At 44.0% G+C, this 23,783-nt stretch overlaps 1 protein-coding gene across 1 annotated transcript in view; it reads left to right on the forward strand.

Moving 5' to 3' along the window:
- The window catches only part of ptprua (protein tyrosine phosphatase receptor type Ua), a 163,134-nt gene that overhangs the window by 91,305 nt on the left and 48,046 nt on the right, over positions 1 to 23,783 (forward strand). Inside the window, exons 5-9 of the mRNA XM_070922244.1 lie at positions 7,215 to 7,330; positions 10,535 to 10,706; positions 12,351 to 12,644; positions 18,474 to 18,794; positions 21,051 to 21,160. Coding sequence (XP_070778345.1) covers positions 7,215 to 7,330; positions 10,535 to 10,706; positions 12,351 to 12,644; positions 18,474 to 18,794; positions 21,051 to 21,160 — 1,013 coding nt within the window. The remainder of the gene's footprint in view (positions 1 to 7,214; positions 7,331 to 10,534; positions 10,707 to 12,350; positions 12,645 to 18,473; positions 18,795 to 21,050; positions 21,161 to 23,783) is intronic.

Here is a 23,783-nt window from a genome sequence, read left to right on the forward strand (position 1 = left end):
AAGGTAATCAGCTCTATTGGACGCCAGAGACAAAAGCTAAATCTGATCTGATTGGTCCGCCTAGAAGTAGTCGTCATTGGACTGACCCATGCTGATAACGTGGTGCCAGGGCAGAAAATGATGTTTCAGTTGAAAATGCGGTCATTATTGGCTTTTTATTAAATAATAAGTTCATCCATCTAACAGTTATCAGTTTGACCAATTATTGTGATATAATGCAGTAGTGTTAGATTACATAATTGCTGTATAATTGGTCAGTTCTACACTGGGTGTTGATTGAATGTCATTAACCTAAATCGAGCGTAATCCAGGGTTGTAATTAGATTCCACACATACATAGATGATTATGTTTTTGTTATTATTATTATTATTAGTTGATGTGATGTTTGCGTGCTGAGTTGAAATGGTTTCAGTGAGGGTTGTATGGCGTCATGGTGGTCTAATTTCAGTTTCAGAGGAAATGAAGTGGAAAGCCGAAATCTTGCCATGTTGTGAATTACAGCTGCAGTATTTTTATATTACACAACAGTCGATGAGATGACTGGGTACATTTGAAAGATGTCTGGAAATCTGGAGAAAATAGTTGAGCGTTTAGCAGCAAGAGACCAAGATATTCTTCTCAGGAGTCGATGGAGACCGAAATGACGTATAAAGTATTAGACTTAAGTTAATCACATTGCTGGACGCTTGACTCCAAATGAATGCTGACGTTGTTCCAGCTCTGCTGTAATAAAAAGGCATTTGTTTGCTTACACAGTGGCCCATAACAACTTTTCCAAATGTCATAATGCTGTGTTATTCATGCAGCTTTAAACATGGCTGTCATATGTCATCCAACAACACTGACAGCGGTACTGCTGTTGTTCAGAAACCTCGTATTTCTGTCCAACCTTGCAGCTTAAATCCACACCGGCCTTCTGCGAGTACGCTAATATTGTTTTTTTTAGCTGCAGAAATGTGGGGAAATGTTAATGAATGATAATGTAGGGTATTTATGAGCTCATGAAATTCAGATATCCTTTTCTGGCTCTGCTGAACCCCCCCCCCCCCAAAAAAAAAAAAATCAGGCAGGCTGCACGTTATAAATCATTGAATCCTCACAGGGGAAACAGACAGAGGAACTGAAACAACCCTCTCTAAAACCAGCGAGGATCTATTATTTCTTTATTTATTTCTCTAGCCCAAGCTCATCTCAAGGTTTGCCCTCTGTCACCCTGTAATCAGCGTAGCAGGAATGTGTTTCCATGGTGATTTTGGATGGGGCTGTTGCTTTTGGGTAGGTAGCGTTGCCAGGGCCCCTTGGTATGTGACTCAGAGTTTAGCCTTGGTGCAGATGGCGGCGTTTGGACCCTCACCATGCCTATTAGCTCACATTAGGGAGCAGCGTCGCTTTATATATGTGTACCATAAATACACGGCACATAAATCACAACTGATGTGTACTCAAGCACGCATATACACACGCTCAGCGGCTCATGCACAAACAAATGCCAAGTACAAAGAAATGTGCGCCGTCGCGTATCCTTTTTTGTACCAGCTGGCGTGGCTGCCGGAGCAGTCACCCTTAAAAACACACACGGTCACACAGAGATGTGAGTAAACATTAGTACGCTGGCATATATTTCCCCGCGGGCAGCAGGAATAATGGCGTGCCCCCTTAGGACAGATTCAAGTCAAAGGCAACCGCTTCTCAGTTTGCATTGCCGCTCATTTGACGTTCATGTTGTTTTCCTCTTGAGTCCGTGTCTTTATTCGAAACACGTGTTTCAGTCAGGACCAATCCCTCCTGCATCGAGAGTGAGAGGCGGCATTAGTAATTTAGAGACCTAACGTCTCAGACAGTCGGAATGCATCAAATTACCTTGCCTCTATTTATGTTTGGCCGTATTAATTAAGGCTAAACAGGTCACACATCCACACTACCGAGCTTTTTAGATTTGAAATAGAATTTTTCTCAGTAACTATTAATGCAGCTGCCTCATCCTCAAATGGCTTCTCCTATAATTGGGAGATGGCTTGAAAGTTAATGCTCGTTTCCTCCAGACAAAACACCTTGACTGGCACGAACAGAAAAAAAAAAACGTCTACAGGGTGTGAATAATCTGCTAGTTTTCGCTCTTCACTGCGTCTTTACTTTTGGTCTGCAGAGTTTGTAATGCACACAAGGTTTATACATGTGAAATGAGTAAGGTGTTGTTAGAGGTACGCTCCTGAGGGAATGTGCTGCTGCAGAGCCCCTCTCACTCCGCTTATTGGATGGATAGAGGATGGAAAAGGACAGGCGGAGAGGATAGAGAGAGAGAGGAGAAAAAAAAGAAAAGAAAAAAAAAAGAACCAATAGGTAAGATGTGAGATGCAATTTCTATCATCCCATCCTCAGCCAGATGTTGCTGTTGGTTACTGTGGAAACCGAGCATGAAAGTGTGTGTTGTGTGAACAGCGCCGGCCTCTGCATCAGAATTTAATTTTGTCCATCACATTGGTGTCCAGTAGAAACAATTTGCCCAGAACATGTGCTGTGTACACTGCAGCAGGATTTGGTCCGTCTCTTCCGTGATGGAGGTTATTATTTTCTCATTATATTGTTATCTCTTCTTTCATGGCCTCAGAAGTCTTTCCAGTGTGATGTGGGGGGGGGGGGGGGGGTTTGACTGACCATGGAAAATAAAACCAGAGTGTTGTCAGCTCACTAATACGGTAGAATCAGAGTCAGAATCAGAAATACTTTAATGATCCCGGGGGGGGGGGTGTTGTACAGTACTGATGCTCCCATTCAAGAGTAGAAAGCAGCATAAATTAGAAATAAAAGTATGTACAAAATATAAAAAATAAGAAATAGAAATAAAAATGTACACATTTACAATAATGTGTATATAATTATGTGTATAAAGACATTATTGTGCATAATAACACATAATAATGTGTATGTGTATGTTTTTCAGATGAATTCATTATATAGGGTGGCCATGTTCTCATTGTTTAAATGCTGGTCAGGAGATTCAGGTTCAAGGGGATACAAAGTAAAACATGCAGTGAAATAAAGGCGGGGGGGGGGGGTGCTAAGACAGTTAATGTTCAAGAAAATAACATAAGATAACATAGGATTACATAAAATAAATTAGGTCAAAACTATATGTACATAAGATCTTAACAGTTACCAGATTCTACCAGTATTTACAGCTATAGTGACAGAAGCAAACAGTGTGTGGAGTGTTGCAAAGTGTGTGTGTTGAGGATCCAGGTGGACTAGGATAGAAACTGCTCCATGTGACTGCAGAGGCGTCGGCCTGACCTCAGCACTCTAAACCGTCCATTGTCGTGGTGTGAAGTGACTCTCATGATGTTTTGGGTTCTCCTCACCCTCCTGGTGTAGGTGTCCTGCAGGGTGGTGGTGCGTTCGCCTGAGCGTACCCCTCTCTGCAGGGCGCAGGTGGTGATGCTGCCTGTCAGGACGCTATTTGAAGCTGGAGACCCTCTTCACACGTTCTCCGTTGATCTTTAGCTGGGCGTGTTTGCCCACCACCATTTCCTTCGTCTTTCTGGCGTTCAGGGTCAAGTTGGTGGACTGGCACCACTGTGCCAGGTCGTCTACCTGGTTCAGGTAGGCCTGTTCGTTGTTGTTATGTGATCAGGCCTACCACCACTGTGTCGTCCGTGAATTTGATTATTGAGGTGGAGCTATGCAGGCGTTGGTATGGATGTTATACAGCAGGGGGCTCAGGACACAGCCTTGAAGAGCACCTGTGCTGAGGGTTTGCGAGCCGGAGGTGAGTCCGCCCACCCTAACCACCTGACGCCGGCTGGCGAGGAAGATGAGGACCTCGTTGCACAGTATGATGTTCAGTCCACATTGTTCCCCCTTCCCCCATCCAGGTGGCTCAAGGAGGTCAGAGATGGCATCATCACTGCACCTGTTGGCTCTGTAGGCAAACTGGAAGGGGTCGAATGAGCTGGGCAAGGATGAGCAGATGAAGTCCTTCACCAGCCTCTCGAAGCACTTCATCACCGCTGATGTCAGGGCCACCGGGGGATAGTCATTTAGGCACGATGGGCCGCTGTTCTTCGGCACAGGGATGATGATGAACTGCTCGAAGCATGAGGGGATGATGGCTTGAGCCAAGGATGTGATGTGGGGGAAAAAAATGCTTACGAACACAGGGGCTAGCAGGTTAGCGCAGGATTTCAGGACCCAGCCAGAGATGCCTTATTTCTGCAGCACAGGCCTATTCATGGCACGCTTCTAAATGACTGAGGGTGGAAAGGTAAGTCAGCTAGCTATCCACTATTTGATATTCATTATGAAGCTAACTTTCTTGGTTTTTAGCTACATTTGTTGAAAAATATCAGCCAGTTGAGAAAAGGAGGTACTTTCAACAAACACTTTCACATTATGTGGGAAGCATTATCACAAAATGTACATTTTGTGCTTCCTCATAGCAAACGTTAGTTGGTGCGTGTATGCTAGTTAGCGTTAGCATGAAATGACGTTAGCTGGTAACTAAATATCTGTTAGAAAATAGAAAAAAGACTAATTAGTGGACAGCAGTATTGCTGTACTCTTTGTTTAGAGCTTCAGTTGTAGTTTTGCAGTTCTGCTCATATATGGTTATCGTAAATATGTAAATAGAGTTAATGTGAGGTTATGCTATTGTACAGGGCTAATGCTGGTACCGGCATTTTTTTCTGCCTGCCAAAAATGCAACTAATTGTGGTGAGGAAACAGGGACTGTGTGCAGTTTTTTGGCATGAAATGTCAAATTTAGTTATATTATATATTAGCACAAAATATAATTACTGTCAGCTGTGGTCCAAAAGTAACAGCATTATATTCTCAGTTAAAACTTTTGTCTCGATGAACATGTGAAGAGAATGAGAGTACCATTTTAGTGACGTGGGCGTTGCTGATGATCTACTATGTGCCAACTTTTCACTTAATGCAAATGTTGGAGGGTTAGATATGATGTGATTTAATATCCCAAAGGTAATTGTTACATAGAGTGAAGACCACAATACATTTCGGGTTAAAGTAATGAATTTTGGAGCTTGACATATAGCCAAGCAAGGCATTATTGAAATTGCTAAGTCCCACTTCAAAAATAGGTGCCCAGTAATGAGGGGGGAAACAAGGCGGCACTTTCTCCACAGGAAATACATTTTGACATGTCACGCTAGAGGAAGCACTGGTGTGAATAATGAAATGAATGATGGCTTAACTCCATTTAGCTGCTTCAGTTTCAGGGTCCTGGCATTGTGCATGCTTGCTCGCTGTCACACTGTCATGGCAGAGTCGTCGTTAATGTTATTAGCAGTTTTTTATTACTTTGGGAAGTCAAAATGTCTGCTTTTAAAAGGGTCTGTTGTTATCCATATGAGCTGCTTTTACTAAAAAAAAAAAAACGTTTGTTATGATATCACATTATTTGCCACCCACAGATGTTTTTGAGGACTTTATGGGGAGCTGGATCCAAAAGCTGTCAAGTTATTATCATTGGTGTTGCTGCTTGTCAGAGGCAGTGAAATGTTGTTTGTCTGCATTGCAGTAGCACAAATCATAATGTCAGAGTGATGTATTAATGATAAATACACATGCTATATATATATATATATGTGTATATGTATATATATATATTGCATCTCGCTCTGCTATTTGCTTCTTGATCAGAGCTGAAAATAACAACATGTCAATGAAAATTATCCCCTGCTACTTTGATTGGCAACAAAGCAACTAAACCAGAAACCAGAATCAATGGAACTGAGAGGAGAGAAACAGACTCCAAGACAAGAGAAGAAACAAATGGTACTTCCTGCATGTGAGATTTTGAAAAAGGAGCGCAGGAGCGGGTCCCAGTTTTGTTTATATCTCATGTTCTGCGAGCATGGGCCTGAACTTGTGCCACCTGCTTCTTCCTGTTCCGTGCCATTCCCCCCTTCATAAGTTGGTGGTGGTAATTCTCCAATAAATGTAGCAATGTGCCAGCAAAAGGCAGGGAAGAAGAAGAAGACTGCTGGCTAGCAAACATGGACGTAAACAACGCAGGCTTTATACCATTCAAAAGATGATTTTTGTTGATTTTTTTTGTGAGGAAGGAAACACGTTCAACCTGTTTGTTAGACCTTGTGGGAGGGAAAAAAAAAAAACCCCAATGTGTTTTGGTGAGAAAAAACAAATTTAAATGTGTTTGCTTACAAGAAAACTCCACAGGACACCTTAAGGAAATGACCTGAAAATATGGTTCACTCCAGTAAATGGCAACAATGTGGATGTATTATGACTCTGTGGGCTAACAGTTGGAGTTGCACACATTACAGTAAACAAATGCAATTCTGCTTTTGTGTACTGGCAAACAGTGGTGACTGATAGTGGGCCATATCATTTGATAAACACAATACACATGCATTTCAACAGCCACGTTCTTAGTGCGTGTCTTTACCTCAGACAGCAGTGTTCAGTGGAGTCATTTGGTAGAATTTTCCCCCGTTTTGCATCTCAGCTTTAGCTATTTCAGATTTTATTGAAATGTATTATAGATTAATAACAAACAGTGCTCTTTAGCTGCCACACAAACTGAACAACTGTTCCACAAGCACGACTCAGACTCTAGGTTCCTGTTAATTGCCAGGAGAGTACAGTATGTGATGCTGCCGAAAAATAATGTCTCTCTCTGTGATCGTAAGGCAACTGTGCCTCTGTCAAACTGAATGGAGGATGCGTGTATGCCTGGGCGGCTGTAAGCTTCAGAAAATGTGTGTCTTAATAAGTTATTTAGTCTCATACGCGGCGCTATGATCTGTGTTTTCTTAATACAAGTGGAAACTTCTGCTAACGGGGCTGTGATGATTCAACTTGGTTCCATAAATGACTTAAGTTGATATTTTGAAATTGATAAAGTAAGGCAAGTATGTATGTATGTGTATATATATATATATACACATATATTGTGTGTTCATATGTTCATTATACATGAATGTGTGTTATATGCATGCAGTCATGTTTGTGAGGCTGTATCTTACCCCCTGGGTGTGTAGTTATTGTAACAGCTCTGAATAAATTACCATTCACATCTGTGTGTTTAATATATTTAGACAGTGAAGCTCAGCTCCAGATGTGCCGCTTTCATCACCGTGTGTGTGTGTGTGTGTGTGTGTGTGTGTGTGTGTGTGTGTGTGTGTGTGCGTGTGTGTGTGTGTGTGTCTCGTGTGTCCTCCTTTCACAGACAAGGTGCCTCATTTCTCTCGGCTGGGTGACGTAGAGGTGAATGCTGGGCAGAATGCCTCGTTCCAGTGCGTCGCCACAGGCAAAGTTTCTGAGACTGAGCCCTTCCTCCTGGAGGTGAGAACAAGTTGTGTTTTTTTTTTGTTTTTTTTATTATCTGTGCTCAAACAGTCAAGCCGACATCTCGACACCTGGTTGAGAGGCTGGGATTGGAGATTGTGGGAAGAAGGAGCAACACAAAGGATTAAGACAAAAGACGTCTTACATGTTTGGCATTTAGCCGACCGTCTTACCCAGAACAGCTCGCAGTACTTAACGTTTGCATGCACGACTGCTGGCCATGCTCTCATTAAAATCTTCTTCGGGCTGCTGTTTACAGGGGTCTAAACCAGTTGAGAGAATATTCCTGTCTGCAGATAACATGTTCCATCATCCATACAGTCTGATAAAAGCCAAAGCTAAAAAGGTTCCAGTAGATATTGCATAAGTAAGTACTTTTTTTGCTGCACTGCTTTTGGACAAAAATATGTCTGTAATGCCAAGCACACTTTAAATGAGTGCATACATAATCTGTTTCAGGAAATTAGGTAGTTAAGTGTGTCCTTACCTTTTCCAATGTCCACATGTTTGCGTCCTCCATGCATAGACTGTATATAAGAAGTGAATGGAGCCATGTGAGTTTGGCATTTTGGCTGACACCATCTTGTTTTTTTGGACTGCACCTGGCTCCTGGCTACGCCGCACGAAGTCGCTGCTAACACAAGTTAGCTTGTAAATGTACTACAACTTACACTATCCTGATTGGTGGTAGCGACTTGTCAATCGCAAAGTAGCCACGCCCTAAACTGGCTTCATCGTTTATTTTACTTTAAATGTGACCATAATTTTAAAAAGAAAATGAACATCATGCTGTATTGAAGACCTGAAACATAAACTCATGAGGAAAATGTTTACTGAGGTAATAAATCAAGTGAGAAGTAGGGTCATTTTCTCATAGACTTCTATACAATCGAACTTCTTTTTGCAACCAGTGGAGTCACCCCCAGCTGGCCATTAGCGCTTGGTTCCACGTCATGCTCAGTGATGCTTGGTTGCTGCTGAGATTGAATTTGAGCTCCTCGGCCTCAGAATGGCATATTCAGCTGAGTGAAATTCTGGCCAGTTGGCTGCCACTCCAGGGGGTGTCTCTTTTGAGGGACAGTCGAGGAAGAAGGTGTGACCTTTGGAAGACTGAAGGTCGGTCAAACTCATGCCTCCTCCTCAAACTGGACGCCCAAAGAGGCCTCCTGACGCCCTCCCTCCCGACTAAAAACATCAAGATCAATCGCTATTTTTTTTTAATCTGTCCCTGCGTGTCCCCCAACACTAAATCTCTGTTAATAATTGCCTGATTACAAGCTGGAGTTACCTCCTCTCACCTTGTGATGTACTGTATAGTGGTGGCTAAAGGAAACGGGAGCCAATATCTTAACCGTCAGCAGTAATAATAATGTAATTTGATAATGTTGAATAATGCAGTAAGTTTTTTGATTCGGAGTTTGTCTTGGAGTGGTTGCGTTGTTGCGGGGAAATGAGTCATTTGAGGGTTTGGAAGATTATTAAGTTTGCGCCTCTGCTTTTGTAGCTTTTTGATTGTCATGGCATTTAGTTTACTAAAGCCCCTAAAGTCATTTCTCTCATGCACCGACTGAAAATAGTTCCAATTTTCTTAGTTTGAATATGAGCTAATATTAGTCTTCAAAAATCCATCCCTGAATGCCTCCACTCTTCCTCTGGCCTTGAAGCCTGCACATCTAAGTGCTTTTGAAATGATGGCAGCAGGGAGAAGGCGCTTTGCAAATGAGATCTCAGTATACTTGGTGATCCATCCCTTGTGTTTCCGCCTGATTTTATTTCACCCCCCCCCCCCCCTTCTCTCTCGTCTCTGAATTGAAGCCTTTGAAGATCATCGGCATGTGAAAGAGCCATTTTTTGACGAGAATTTGTTGACAGAGCTACACACACACACACAAACACGCTCGCGCACAGGAAGATGCAAACAAACAATACGAGGCTTGTCTTTCATAATTTGACAGTGTGCTGCAGTGAACCCCTCTCCCTAAGTCGCTTCAGCTCCTCCCTACTTTTCTCATTAAGAAAAAAAAACAAAACAACACCCTGTAACTGCTGAAAATAGAGATATATCACAAACCATTACTGCCTTCTGTTCCTCCATTTGTTGTTCGGGGGGCCGTTTGATCATCAACACCGAGCCTGCTAATTGCTGCTTTCACTTTGATCTCCCTGGCACCGCGGAGGTCCTCTCTGGACCAGTCTGGAGCCGCTCTCCTCCACTCTTTCTTCTATTTAGGTAGTCCAAACAAATTGTTAGCATAATGTTTCTTCGTCAATTAGCATCATATTTCCTCCGCTGTCCTCTGGCCCCCGATTGCAGACGGCTGTCTCAGAAGCTCTCCGCGTCTTTAACATCAACGTGTTCTGAGTCCAAAACCGGGGCCCGCTGCCAGGAATGGCGTCAGACTTGACAAATGGGAGCATTTATTTGCTTTAAAAAGCCTGCAGCCCGGACTTTAAAGTTGGATACAGTTTTTAGGTGACTGATGTTCAAAATTCTGAAATGCGCATGCGGCACTCTGAAGAGTCGCTTCAAACCGAGAGTTGAAAATAAAACAAGTAGCAGACAAATTTAAAAAGTCCTTGGAGCTTGTATAAAAGAAGAGACAGATTATACTGATATCAGAGCTGAAGTTCAAATGAGTTATAATCTGTAGCTTTCGGCAGCATTGCCCAGCCACTGTACATCTAATTCCGTACCCCCCCCCCCCCCCCCCCCCCCCATCCTCCTAAACCAATTCAAACATGCGGTTGTCAAGCTCACTTACTTGTGAAAAGCGTCAGCAGGCCACAGTTTACATAACAATCTGCTTATTCTGCGAGAGCGCTGCATGTATTGCAGCTCGCACCTGGAACAGCTCAGTGCAGGGGTGTCGTCCTCTGATTTGTGCCCTGAGCGCCGACACATTAGCATGGCGTGAGATGAGGGGATGTCAGTTCGAGCCCCAGTGCTGGAAACAACAACCCGGGAGGCCCGTGTCACCAGCCTCGCGGGCGACAGCGCTGTTGTTACCGCTGACATTTATCACGTATTTATTATCTCACCCTCCCATGAAGCTAATTCCAACCCTCCTTTGTCTTCCTGTCTGCCTCTCAGCCTGTCGCCCATTTTTAATCACATGAATAGACTTCAGGTAAACATGTGTGCCTGTGCTGCTGCGCCCGTGGCTGATTTCTCTCTCCGTGTGGTCTTTGTCTGGCTGTCAGCGGAGAAACGGCATGGTGCTGGACACTCCCTTGCTGTCTCGGCTGAGCCATAAACGGCTGATGGCGACTTTCCAGGTGGAGGCGCAGCGTGGGGAGCAGGACCTCTACCGCTGCGTCACCCTGTCCCCCAGGGGTGGCACCGTCTCCAACTTCGGAGAACTCATTGTCAGAGGTAAGCCAGATTTAGGATGTGATTGTGACTAATTTAACCAGCATTAACTGGAGTTACTCCAGTGGCTTCACACACCCTCCAGTTTTGAACAAAACCAGCCGACTCTCTAGTACCTAGCCATCCCAGCTAAGAAGACACATGTAAATAAGACATATGGTGGAGGCTAGCTCTCTGCTAAACACACAAAACACTATCTAAACTCTATCAACCCTCTATCCAACCACAACAGTAACAAACTGGAATTAGTAACTGTAATATAATCACTGAATATTGAATTGTAATCCCTCACAATCATTACTGAAAAAAGTAATCGCATTATGTTACTCAGTAATGCGTGAACACTGAGTTTAACACACATTCAGCACAGAGCTGGAGTCAGGATGCGGTTAGCCTAGCTTAGCGTTAAGACTGGAGGCAGAAACGGCTAGCCTGGCTCCATCCAAAGTGAAAATGTGCCTGCCAACACCTCTGCCTCTCAAGAGGGTGCATGTCATTTGTTCAACCCATACATAAATGAAAAGGTAATGATGACATTTTGCGGTTTCAGGCGGAGTTACACGAGTCTTGTTTTTGATGAACAACAGCCAGGGCAGTACAGTTGCCAGGTTCGGTACCATCATGGCCAGGCCAGCTGGGGACGCTGCACAGAAGTGCTGGGCATGTGGATCAACAGTTTCATGAAATATGTCCATGCGTAACTCCCCCGAAAACCACAAATTGTCATTTTTGTACTTCTCTTTCTGTACATGTGAAACACGTAAGAAGCGACTTGTTAATCGGTCAACTTTAGAGGTGTCGGTAGGTGTATTTTTGAAATTTGGACAGAGCTAGCTCTTTTTCCCTACTTTCAGTCCCCATGCTAAGCTAGGCTAACCATATCCTGGTTCCAGCTCAATACTTGCAGTAACATACGGGCATTAGATTGATGTTGATCTTCCCACCTCACTCTCAGAAGGAAGACACACACATACACACAATATACACACATTTCAAAAAGTGCTGAACTACTCCTTTAAGTAAACCAGCAAGCATTCACAATGCCTCATATTTTAACGAGTATTGCCGTTAAACGATCTGTAGGCAGGTGGAGTCGCTGTGTGTTGTATCAGTCAACAGCCCCCCCTTCGTCCGCACACACACATTTCCTCACACACGTCATGTGATGAATTAATGTGGTGTTCGCTGGGTTGATAAGGGTCATATTATCCATCAAGGCTGGCTTTTTTTTATGTGCCGAGAGGACAGAATTAGTTATACAATTATTCATGCAAATACGCTCTTATTCAGCATCATTAGAGTGAAAATGAAGAATTTACAGCGTTCAAGAGCCTCTCTCACCCCCTCTCGCTGTCTCTCTCTCTCATAGTCCTGGTGTGATTAAAAGATTTTTATGACTCAATGCTCTAGCAGAGCAGAAATAATGTTATTGAAACTGTAAAACAAAAAAAAAGAGAAAATCAATGACAGAAATCCTTGACTTCTTCTTTGCTAGCATGACTTGGCTCTGTCTTTCATTGGATAATTTCATCTACATTTTTCAGCAGTTTCTAAGAAATATCAAACATAAACAACACAGAAAAGTGTATTCTAATTGGATCACATATTCAGATATACAGAATAATGACAAGACATTCTTTCTTGCAGTGCCCCCGACACCGATTGCCCCTCCCCAGCTCCTGCGGGCAGGCCCCACCTATCTGATCATCCAGCTCAACACCAACTCCATTGTCGGGGATGGGCCGGTCATTCGGCGGGAAATCCAGTACCGGGCCAGCCAGTCCATGTGGACAGAAACTCATGGCGTGGGCTCACTTACCTATAAGGTTTGGCATCTGGAGCCAGACACGGAGTACCGCATCAGTGTCCTGCTCACCCGGCCCGGAGAGGGGGGCACCGGAGCGCCTGGACCCCCTCTGATCAGCAGGACAAAGTGTGCAGGTGAGTCAGATCAAGCATTGAATCGTCCTCCAAAATTCTACATAGCATCCACGGCAATGAAGCAAATTAGAGTTCTAGTCACAAACGCGGAGGTACTCTGGCACCAGGAATAATCTCATTGGTTGGGATAAACCTGAGTGGGCGGGGCTTACGTAGCAAGAGAGGCTAACAGTAAGAAGCCTGCAGTTATATTTTTAGCCATACTAAGCTGCACCTCTGCACTGAGGTTTACATCAATCACTGAGGGCATTTCTGCCTCTAGACAGCCCTGCCACCAAGAAATACCGGGAACACCTCATTAGAGCTGAAGCTAATGATCACTTTCACAAATGATTGATCTGTTGATTATGTTTTTCGATTAATCAATTCTCTGTTTAGCCTATAAAATGTCAGAAAGTAGAGAAAAATCGGCATTGCAAGTTCTCAAAGGCCAAGGTGACATCTTTAAACTGCTTGTTTTCGTCCAAAACCCAATTCAAAGAAATTCAATTTACAATAATATGAAACAGAGAAAAGCAACAAATCCTCACATTAGAGAAGCTGGAAAGCCTTTTTGGATTTTTTGCTTAATAAATGATGTAAACCTTTGAACCCAATCAACACATTTTGCATCAGAACTCTTTTTCTCATAACTCAGTCCAAACTAAGCATACAGACATCACTCAGACACCACTCGAATCAGAATATAAAGACGTAAAGGCTAAACAAACAGGGCAAAAGGTGGAGCCCACACCACTTACTGTCTCCATGGCAACATTTGCATCACTCAGAGCAACTGTAGTGTTGGGAATTAGATCATGTTTATCCCAAATAAGAACAGGAAAAAACAATAGTGGAGACAAAGTCCATGCGTTTTAGCTTTATTTTTGGCCAGCAGCATGGCTCTAGGGATGGAAATGTTGGTCGGTCTTTGGTCCAAACTGAAATTTTGAATCCTACTCACTTTGATCCTTTGACTCTTCCTCTAGCGCCACCAGCAGCTCCAAGTTTTCACTTGTTTTGTGAAATATCTCAACATCTACTAGATGAATTGGCACAGGCATTAATGGTCCCCAGAGGATGAATCCTAATGACTTCGGTCACCCACCCAGCATGCAGTTAACTTGTGGTTTTGCCATAACATTTGGTTCTGACATTCATGTCCTCGTGTCTATATATTTCTGTTCATGACTAAATACCTGCAAAAGGAATGATGTTCTCATCAGCCTCAGCTGTACGTTATGTTCACACACTAAACTGAGATGGTGGTCATGGTAAACACACTTGGCATGTTGCAATACAAACAATACAACTTTTTTATGATATACAAGTAATAAAACTCCAGAGGATGTGTCTTAGCCCTAAATAGAAAGTGTAATTGGATGTGTGACTTTTGACGCGTTGCCATGGCGCCACTAGTGCACACTGCAAACTGAGGACTCAAAGCATCAACACAAAACAACAAACAGAAGACCATCTGGTTACCCCTGCAGTTCATAGATAGAGAAAACACAGTTTCCAGAGTCTGTTCCTGCTCTGATGCTCTGAGATTCACCCGAGTTCTGAGCTGCAGCTGGGAGCTGCATCAAACAGTTTTGACGCATCACTTAACAACTGGGAGTTTGCCTGCAGCCACTGAGAACAAAAGGTGTGTTTGTTGTCACTGCAGCATGGAAGGTGTCTGATGCTTTTTATTTATCCTGAGAATCAAGGAATGCTTTGGTCTGCAGTCAATTACGTGCAGGATTGTGTGAAAACCAACGGATAATGTGCGAACATTCATAGTGGAAGCACCGTACCCGTGGATTAATGACTGGTCTGAGCTCGGCTGGAGAAGAAAGTTTAGTTCAAGAGCTTGCGTAGTATTAAGGCTCTCATGTCATGCGAGCCAGGGACAGGGTCTTCTCGCCACCTCTCATCTGTGTTTTAGCTGAAGTGCTGCTCATCTGGGTGAAAAAGGCACCCCACCGCTCTGTCAAGTAGACGGCATGACGCCTCTGTCACCTGCCACACTCTTTGATCCACTCTCGTCAGTGTCTTCCACTCGCCCACCTCCTGTCAGCTCCCATTGCTCAGATCTGAAGCTTTATCCCCGGGGAGAAAGCAGCAGACAGCAGAGGCCCTGTGACACAAAACTCTGGATGAATTTGTCTTCCTAATGTGTCACAGGGAGCCGTTTCTTTTAGCACAGTGCCTCCTCTTTTTGGACAGTCGTTGAGTGTGACATTTCATACTTGCTGGTGCAGAGCATTGCAATCCCATGGGGCCATTGTCGAGGGTGGCCAGCCGCACACAGGCCCAGTTCAGATGCTAAACGCCCAGTGTTCATGCTTTTTGTGTGGGCTGCAAATAAGCCACCTTGGCATGAGGGATGTGGATGTGCCATTCAAGCACCTTTCTTGATGAAACTATATGCAGAAGTTTTATAAGTAACAATAGCATAGTTTGGCATATTAAAACCATGCCTGAACGCTGTGGGGAGAAGGACTCCCCTTCCAGTCTGGTTCAGCACATTCGACACATTCAGTAAATGTTATGTTTGAGGTGTTTCCACAGACAGACCCGACTTCAGTTGGACGATGTCGACATACAGTTTGGCGCTAATCGTTGTCCGTTTTCGCTGTTGCTAACCAGGAAACCGTAATGTACCCTTACAGTGGATCTTAATGTCAGGGGGGGATCCTCCGGCTCTGGTCTGTCATTTGCGTTGGCCTTTCGGAGGCAGCGACACTACATCTGATTGACTAGCCTGGCTAACCAGCCGAAGCCGATTAGCATGCCACAGCTGGTAGAACAACAACTGGTGCACCGCCGAAACTATGCACTCTAGAATTTATGTTCTGCACGTGCGAGTGGTCAAGATAAATAAACAATTTTGACAAAAGGATTGGTGACTCGAGACCGTGGACATTTGTATCGGTTCCAGAACCGTTACTTGGTTTGCGTTCATCAAACTTGAATTTGAACTTTTACCATCAATTAACTGTAAAATCACTGCAGGCTGCATCTAAACTTTTATTTGTCTTGTTAAGACATTCAAGTGTGCGTTTGGCTTCATTTAGGTCAGTATTAACGACCACCTCCACCTGCTCCGCCCTGAACTGCTCTACCCACCGCTCGCTTTCTACTAAATGATGGTAAAACTGAACTAATGACATGCTGGCTGGTACCTACACCGACCTATAACAAGAATGTTGCACTTTTTTACTACTCCAAAAGTATAATCTTCCCTGTAGGTTAAAGACTCTGTCCTGCTTGTTCTTGTTGACATGTCCAGGATAGATCCATGTCCAAATAGCAATAAACACACACAGCTATTGAAAGTTCTATTGTTTGTGCTAGGCCAACCTCTGCTCGAACTAGAATGCCCAGGTATCTGATTAAACTGTCATGAAGTTGCAGAACATGAACATAATTTAAATATTGGAGGTTTTTCAAGGTACTGATACCTGCAGAAACCCTTTCAAAATATGCATGTCAGTAGTCCAAACCCCATGTGGTTTCAGTGGTAAGTATCAGGGTGTGCACTGATAGTCCATCATAATTCCAACATAGCTCCTGGCAGGAGGGACAGGCCTCAGTGGCAGCTCACTGAGGCAGCTGTTAAGGATGAGGAGGATGAGATGAAATGTGCAGACCCATAGGGACTCTGCCTCATTCATCTTTTTCTCTCCCTTCCCCTGCTCAACTCTTGTGCGGCCTCCCCACTCCTCCCTCCCTCTGCCTCTGGCTAATCCCTCTGATTAGGCTAATCAAGCTGAATGTCAGTTTGGGGCAGGACTGGTGGAGGACTGGCGGGTGGAGAGGACAGGACAGAGCCTGCTGTGGTGGTGCTGCTGTAATGATGAGTAATGGTGTCTTGTGCAAGAACGTTCAGTCAGTGGGCCTCTGGTGGCAGACCTGGTTTTAGCAGGATTGGGCTGCTATACGGAGCTGGTACCGTTAATAAAATCTGACATCAATGCATAGAATTTTTTTCAAAGTTACATTTTTACTGTGATTGATTGATACTATTCCATTGGTTTGGGTTTGTATCAGGGTCGGCTGCGACCCAAATCCGCCAAACTTCAGTTTCACCCCTTTGGGAAAGAGCAAACGTCTTTCAATTCGGCAAGGACTCTAAGGACATTTCCTTCTCTGTCTCGTCTTTGTCCCCTCGGAACCGATGTCTCCTCAGTGACATTGCTTCGCTTGTTTACGCGGCAGCTTCTGATCTATGTTTAGTGAAGCGGCGGGGCTATTGCTTCCCCCCAGTCCCTCCCAGCAGTCCTGCGCTGCCATGTCCGTGCCATGCTGAAGGCGTTGCCCTCCTCTAGGGTTTATCTGATGTCTTGGCAGTACACTTGAAGATCCGGGCCAGGCTGCACGACCGAAATAACGCCCCGTGTGCTTGTTACTGGACATTTTGCATGACAGGGACACGCAGATCTGCAGCCACAGCTTTCACACATGACAGCAGTAATTAGGCTTCAGCCATTCACGTGATGATTCCCTGCCAAGGCCGTGCACTAGTCTCCCACTGAACCTCATTGATGTGAGCAGAGATGGGAATGTGGAATGTTGTATGCTACATCTTCAGGCGGTTTTATGTTTTTTTTCATTGATTCACCCCTCCGTAACCTCGGAGTGCAACTCTGTAAAGTCAGCTGCGACTGTTGCTGCCTCCTTTCCCCCCCATCAGTGTTCCTCTTTTAAGCTGTAAGGTTTTTAGGTAAAAATACACATGTCTTGTCAGCATAAATCACAAAATTGTGCTGCAAAAGAGAGCAGCATCTCACCGCCTCTAACTAGAAAATAAACTGATCATGGTTTTCCATCCACCCACCCGTCCACTTTCTGTTGTATCAACGTCCAGTGGCAGCAAAGTAGCCAGACATCCAATTCGGAGTGAAGGGACATTGCTTCTACTCCATAATCCTTCTGGATATGTGGAAATCCTCATGCTCAGCCTGCCCCTCAGGATGACAGTGAGGCACCCTGAAAAGGATACTAGTTCCGACCGCTTGTATCTGTGAACCTCGTTCTTTTCGTCAAAGCTCATGTCTGTAGGAGAGAGGCCAACGGGCGACGCTAGCATATATGCAGACACCGCCCCAATCCGCCGATCGATCTCGTGCTCCATCTTCCTTAACTTGTCGACATCACCCCAAGACACCCCACCTCCATCTGCCACCACATGGCAGATGAAATTAGCGGACTAGCTGGTGAACGTACTGAAGCGTTTAAGCCGTTGAGTCTTTTCAAAGGCATTGGTGGAGACCAAAACAGAGATACAAGGCGAAAAGAATATTGGGCTTATTTTGGTCAGGTGGCCAGAAACACAACTCCAAATGTAGGCTAATGCTAATGAATGCAACGTTACCCATTGTAACATGACAATGTGTTTGCAGCTCGGTCTAAAAATCATTAATATTTTGTGTCATAATGCTTTTTCTGATCTTTTAATCACATCTCAAAGTCTTCATTAACGAATGGAATATGTATAATCTGGTATAACTTAGTAATGAGTATCAAATAGAGCTTTAGAAAATACATTTTGTTCAGTTTTACTCCCAGTGTTGCTTAAACTATCTTCACAATGTTCAAAATGAAAGAAAATTCCTAATTAAATGTAAAAGATAAACTTATAATACACATCAGCAGATATATGTCAATTCTAAAAAAATCTTTATTTCTTGACCTGCAACCTCATAGATTCACAGATTGACACTTCTTTACTTGAAGACCTGAGAAACAAAATGCTTCTTCCTCAGTGTTTGAAAGGTTTTCTTTTCTTATCCCTGGCTGGTGAATATGAGCCCACTGTTTGCACTTTTATTGATATTCATTTCTGCTTCCTGTCCCTCTCAGAGCCCATGCGTGCCTTGCGGGGTCTGACGGCTACGGAGATCCAGCCCCGGCAGCTGGCCCTCCAGTGGGAGCCGCTGGGCTACAACCTCACCCGCTGTCACACCTACTCCTTGTCCCTGTGCTACCGCTACTCCATGCCAACAGGGGGCAGCGGAGGGAACAACGCCACCGTCAGAGAGTGCCTGTCCGTGGAGCGCAACACGTCGCACTTCACCCTGAGGGACCTGCCACCCTTCCGCTCGGTCCACGTCCGACTGGCGCTGGCCAACCCCGAAGGCAAGAAGGAGGGCAGAGAGGTCACCTTCCAGACTGAGGAAGACAGTGAGTGGCTGGTTTAACTTTCATTTTACCCAGTGAACAGATGAAAAAGATGAAATAAAGCGTGCACGTTTTTACCTCTGTGCGACTGCAGCATCGTTATGGAGAACAGGGATGTTTTTCTTTTTTTTTATGCGTGCACTGGAGCTCTTTAATGCCAGCTCTGGCTTCAGAACTTCTTGAAGTTTCCTGTGCATGCTCCTTCATGCTCAGATAATTATTGTGCACTGCTTACACAAATCCGTGCCTTTAGTCATCCACTGAAGAAAAGAAAAAAAAAAAAACGCACAAATATTGACTCACAAAATAAGCTGGATCAGCGTAACTAAATGGAAGATCAGCCTTTTAAATGGAGACCAGTGGAACATTAATCAGCCCGGGCCATGGCCGGTGGCAAAATGGTAAAATGATTTTGCTTATCTTTGTATTAATGTTTTTCCTGTGTACATCAGCAGATTAGGCACATTCTAATGCAAATTCCCATAGAGTGGAAGTACAGAAGGTCAAACACTTATTGTTATGTTGAATAAGCAAGACTTTTCAATGTAATTGAATGCCACTCGGGGATATTCTTGACCCAGCGGAGAGAGTGAGATGGAGTGACGGCTATGATATGAAATTGGCAGCATTTTTTATATTATTTTCATTCAAGTATCTGCTAAAAAAAAAAAGAAAAAAAAAAGCAATATTGGTGAACGTTCAATTTGACAGCAATACTTGAAAATACCAAACAGTGGAGGAGATATGGAAAAACAGCCAGCGCTTAATTATCTACACCTACACATTGCTGTCATGTAGGCAGGAGGAAAAGAATTTACATAAACGGAATAACATACAGATTGTAGCATGGTGTTGTAATTTTATTCATTAGATTTGACTGGTTGGGAAGTGACAAGTTAAAACACACGTGTCAAAAAAACAAAAAACAAGCCGTGATTGTTTTTCCCCCCCCCTCTGTTTTGCTTGATATTTTGAATGTCAGCCCCCGTGGAAAGTTTTGCTTTTGAGCCACTGAATGCCAGTCTGACAGTCTGACAGTCCCCAATCCCCCTGTCACAAGGAGAGCCGCCATCGCCCTCACAACCGCAGTAATTGAGCCGCAGCCGGTGACAGTTCCTCCTGCCTGTTTCCTATTGGGCTCCACAATCAAACACCGGCGGAGCGCTTTGCTTACGCTGTGACTCTGCCGCTCAGAGGAAGGCAGGATTCTCCGCTTGTGTGCTCTGCCGACCTCGGCTTCAGCTTCTGAGGCAAACAGACAGCGAGAGTGGCGTGCAGCAACAGCTGAAACACAAACATAGAGTCTTTTTTTTTTTTTTTTTTTTTTTTTACTTGAGTAGACGTTCGAATTGCATAATTTAGCTTCCTCACCAGAAAATCATCATCATTGTGCAAAGGAGACAGTAACGTCTTATTCTGCTCGGGCTTTCTCTCCCCGAATGTTCGGACAATTCGCAATGGGAACAGGTTCACTTTGGAGGCCTTTTCAGGTGAGCGGCTGTGTTTTAATCTACGCTCTCTCATGATCTGCCTGAACTTCCGTCACTTACCATGGAAACAGGGAACACTGTCGCTGCTACTTCAAAGCCTATTTGATTAACTTTTTTTTTTACTCCCTGCACAAAACTACCAGACTTGGTAACATATTATTTAAGATTACTCTCTCAGCTTTAGAGCTCTCTTTGTTCTCAGTTTGGCACATGTGAATGCTGAAAGGCTATTATCACCGCGTGTTTTACCGCAGAGCCAACCATCCACTGTGAATGATTGTTCATTCTCCAAACTTAGTAAACTGTCCAGTACTTCAGGCGCCCACAAGAAGTAGGTGTACTGCTTTAAGGAGATGCATCTCATTAAGCCAAAATAGGCAGAGAAGTACTCAGGCAGTTCACAGGTTGGATTACTTTGCTGTTTTTCCGTCACTGAGGTGCTAAAGAAGAAAAATCGACTGTCATCCTCCAAGACACGGTGCTCTGTTATCAGACAGTAGAAGCCAGAGTCTCAATTCATCCTGAGGGCTGGGAGCAAGCCAGTCCACACTTTTCCTTTCATCACCTCGCTTCTGCTGTGTCTCTCTCTGTTCCCCCATTTTTTCCTCCTCCTCCGTCCACTCCCGGGGCCCTGTGCCTGTTCGCTCTGTCAAAGGTGTTTTTTTTTTTACCCCCCCTGGTATGCCCGCGCGAGAGTCCATTAACTCGAGACCCGAGCCGAGTGTTTGTTTCAGAGAAGGTTGTTGTTGTTTTTTCTCTCCTGCTGCAGTTCCTGGCGGCATCGCTCCGGAGTCCCTGACCTTCACCCCGCTCGACGACATGATCTTCCTCAAGTGGGAGGAGCCCGTGGAGCCCAACGGTCTGATCACGCAGTACGAGGTAGGATAGTCATGCCAAAGAAAAAAAAGAAAAGGAAATCCACAATCCAAACGATACGGCTGCCTCCACATCACACACTAATCCTCTTCAGGTGTAGGATGTTATTTTCCCCTTGCCAATATCTATTTTATTCATCCTCCTTCAGTGTAATGACTCAAATCAAGGAACAGTCTCCTCTGCTCACTTTAAAGACTGTACTGCTCCCCCTCTCTGATTTCCCCCAGGCTTGTTTTTTCTGTTTCTTGCCCAAATGCCGGTAGCACACATGAGCCTGAGCCACTAGAGTGGGGAGGACCCACTTTTCACAGTTCACGGGATTTACTGTACACGTTCATATGGTAATGAGGCTGAGGCGCAGACTTCAGGCTGTAATTACATGGGGGACAACCACTCTAATTACTTATTTGCCTAAGAGATGCCTCCACAAGGGGGCAACTTTAAATGTTTCTAATTAATTATTGATGGCCCCATATCAACCCGTAGACCTTTGTAGTATGGGCTATGGAGCTATGCAAGTAGATGTGAAGATCGACCCACTGTGGCTGAACACATGGTCGCCTGATGGGGGGAGAAACTAGTTTCCATTCACAAGCAGAAGCTTGGAAAGTCAGGAACTAGCAGGGAATTGGGTGGTGATGTAACCTCGCTCCGCATACAGATGAGGTGCCCTTGCCTCTAACCTCCAAACTGCTCTGGATGTACAACACTGGATTTCTGAGGCCAATACCATTATCAGTGTTTGAGTGCGAAAAACTCTGATGACCAAAAACATCAGCCAATGTCTGTTTGTTACCTGGTGGGGTTTGATCCTCACACAACCTTGACAACCATGCATCGCTTGTAAAAGGAAAGTTGCTTATTTGTGTAATTGGAGTGCAAAGAAAACACAACAGTACCTCCTTACCTGTTCCATTGTGTGACATGGCCTGCTTGAGAAAAATGCATAAAACCTCCAGTATTAACTTTTACATCCTCGCCAGCCATCTTTTGCCGCGTGGGTATTGTTGTCGCAGGAATACCGAATACCCTGAAAAAACTAGCCTGCATGCTAGCACCTGCCGCCACTGTATGGCCTGTCACCCAGTCAGTAAAGCTGAGCAGCAGCTTGACACGGACGTTCTCCTATATATATATATAGCTATAAACTCAGCACTTCAGTTTCATGCTCTGTATTGTTAAACTGCATTGTCCCTATCAAATAGAATTCAAATATCAGTATGAAATATCAATATTCAAAATTTAAAACAGTATACATTAGAAGAGAAAAAAACCACGTCCATGCTTCCGTACATCTGCCTCAGCATCATATACCCCACTACGATATACTGTATATATATGTGTATAAGCTAAAATCAGTCGATAATATTGACCATGCTGATATGTCGGTCTGGCTGTAATGTACAAAATGAACAGTCAGATACTAAACAAGGCAAATCATCTTGTCCTCCATAAATCATGTCCCGTAGTCTCTCTCTGGATTAATAACAAATATGTCACACTGTTCTGACCTGTTATTTTATTGCCACCCACGGATCGCCTCCTTTAAGGTCACAATGCTAAGTGGCCACCCTAAAAGTAAAGTGTTAACATTAAAACGGCTGAGAAGAATGAGCCCGTTCACAAGCAGCCTGGCTGATTTCCTCAGTTTTTATGAATCTTGATTTACAGGCTTAGACACATCCATCAAATTGCAACAAAAAGCAATAACATCATGCTGGCCTTCATTAATACTTGTCATCTTCAGTACTTAGCTATTTGCTCTCTGGCTTTGCTTTATCAACCAATCCAGAAAACTGCGTAAAAAAAAAATCAGGCCAGCAGTGCTGTAGGACGAGGATATGACACGGGATGGGATTATCAGTGGCTAACTGCGGCATAAGATTTATTAGATCTGCGCTGTGAGGCGGCTGCTTTTTGCAGGAGTCCTGAGATTAATTGAGAGGCATTTCTCATGAGAGAGCCTTTAAATAAAATGCCACCTAAATTCAATCTTTCAGGTAGTGTGAATAATAAGCCACAGGCTGCGTGAAGCATATTACAGATATTCTACAGGCTTATACAGTAAGATTTCTTCTGACCTAAGAGTGGTATAAATTGGGGGAACACTTACCATGACCTAATTTGAACTCAGGCTAAGGTGAAAACCAAAAATCTAACTTTGTCGTTTTTAAAAGTTTGGTCATTTCCGTAAACCCAAGAGCTCGTAATGGGACGAGCCACGGGGATGGCAATGTTGGTGTGTCGGTCAGTCCGCCACTTTAGTCCAGAACGAAATATCTCAACAACCATTGGATGGCTTGCCATGAAATGTGATGCAGAGACTCATGTTGCCCTCAGGATGAATTATAATAACTTTGTTGATTCCCCTCAATATTCATCTAGGTCATAATTCATATATGCCCAGCACTTCAGTTTATGGACTAATGACCGCAATGACATTCCCATCAGCCTCAGCTGTACTTTGTGTTTAGTGCTAATGAGCAAACGTTAGCATACTAACATGTTCAACTGAGATGGTGAACATGGTGAACATCAGCATGTTAGCGTTGTCACTTTGCGCATGTTAGCATGCAGACATTAGCATTTAGCACAAAGCATCATTGTGCATCAAGTAAAACCTCAC

Source organism: Enoplosus armatus, chromosome 16 (assembly GCF_043641665.1).
Source record: "Enoplosus armatus isolate fEnoArm2 chromosome 16, fEnoArm2.hap1, whole genome shotgun sequence".
In the NCBI taxonomy this organism is placed as follows: Eukaryota; Metazoa; Chordata; class Actinopteri; order Centrarchiformes; family Enoplosidae; genus Enoplosus; species Enoplosus armatus.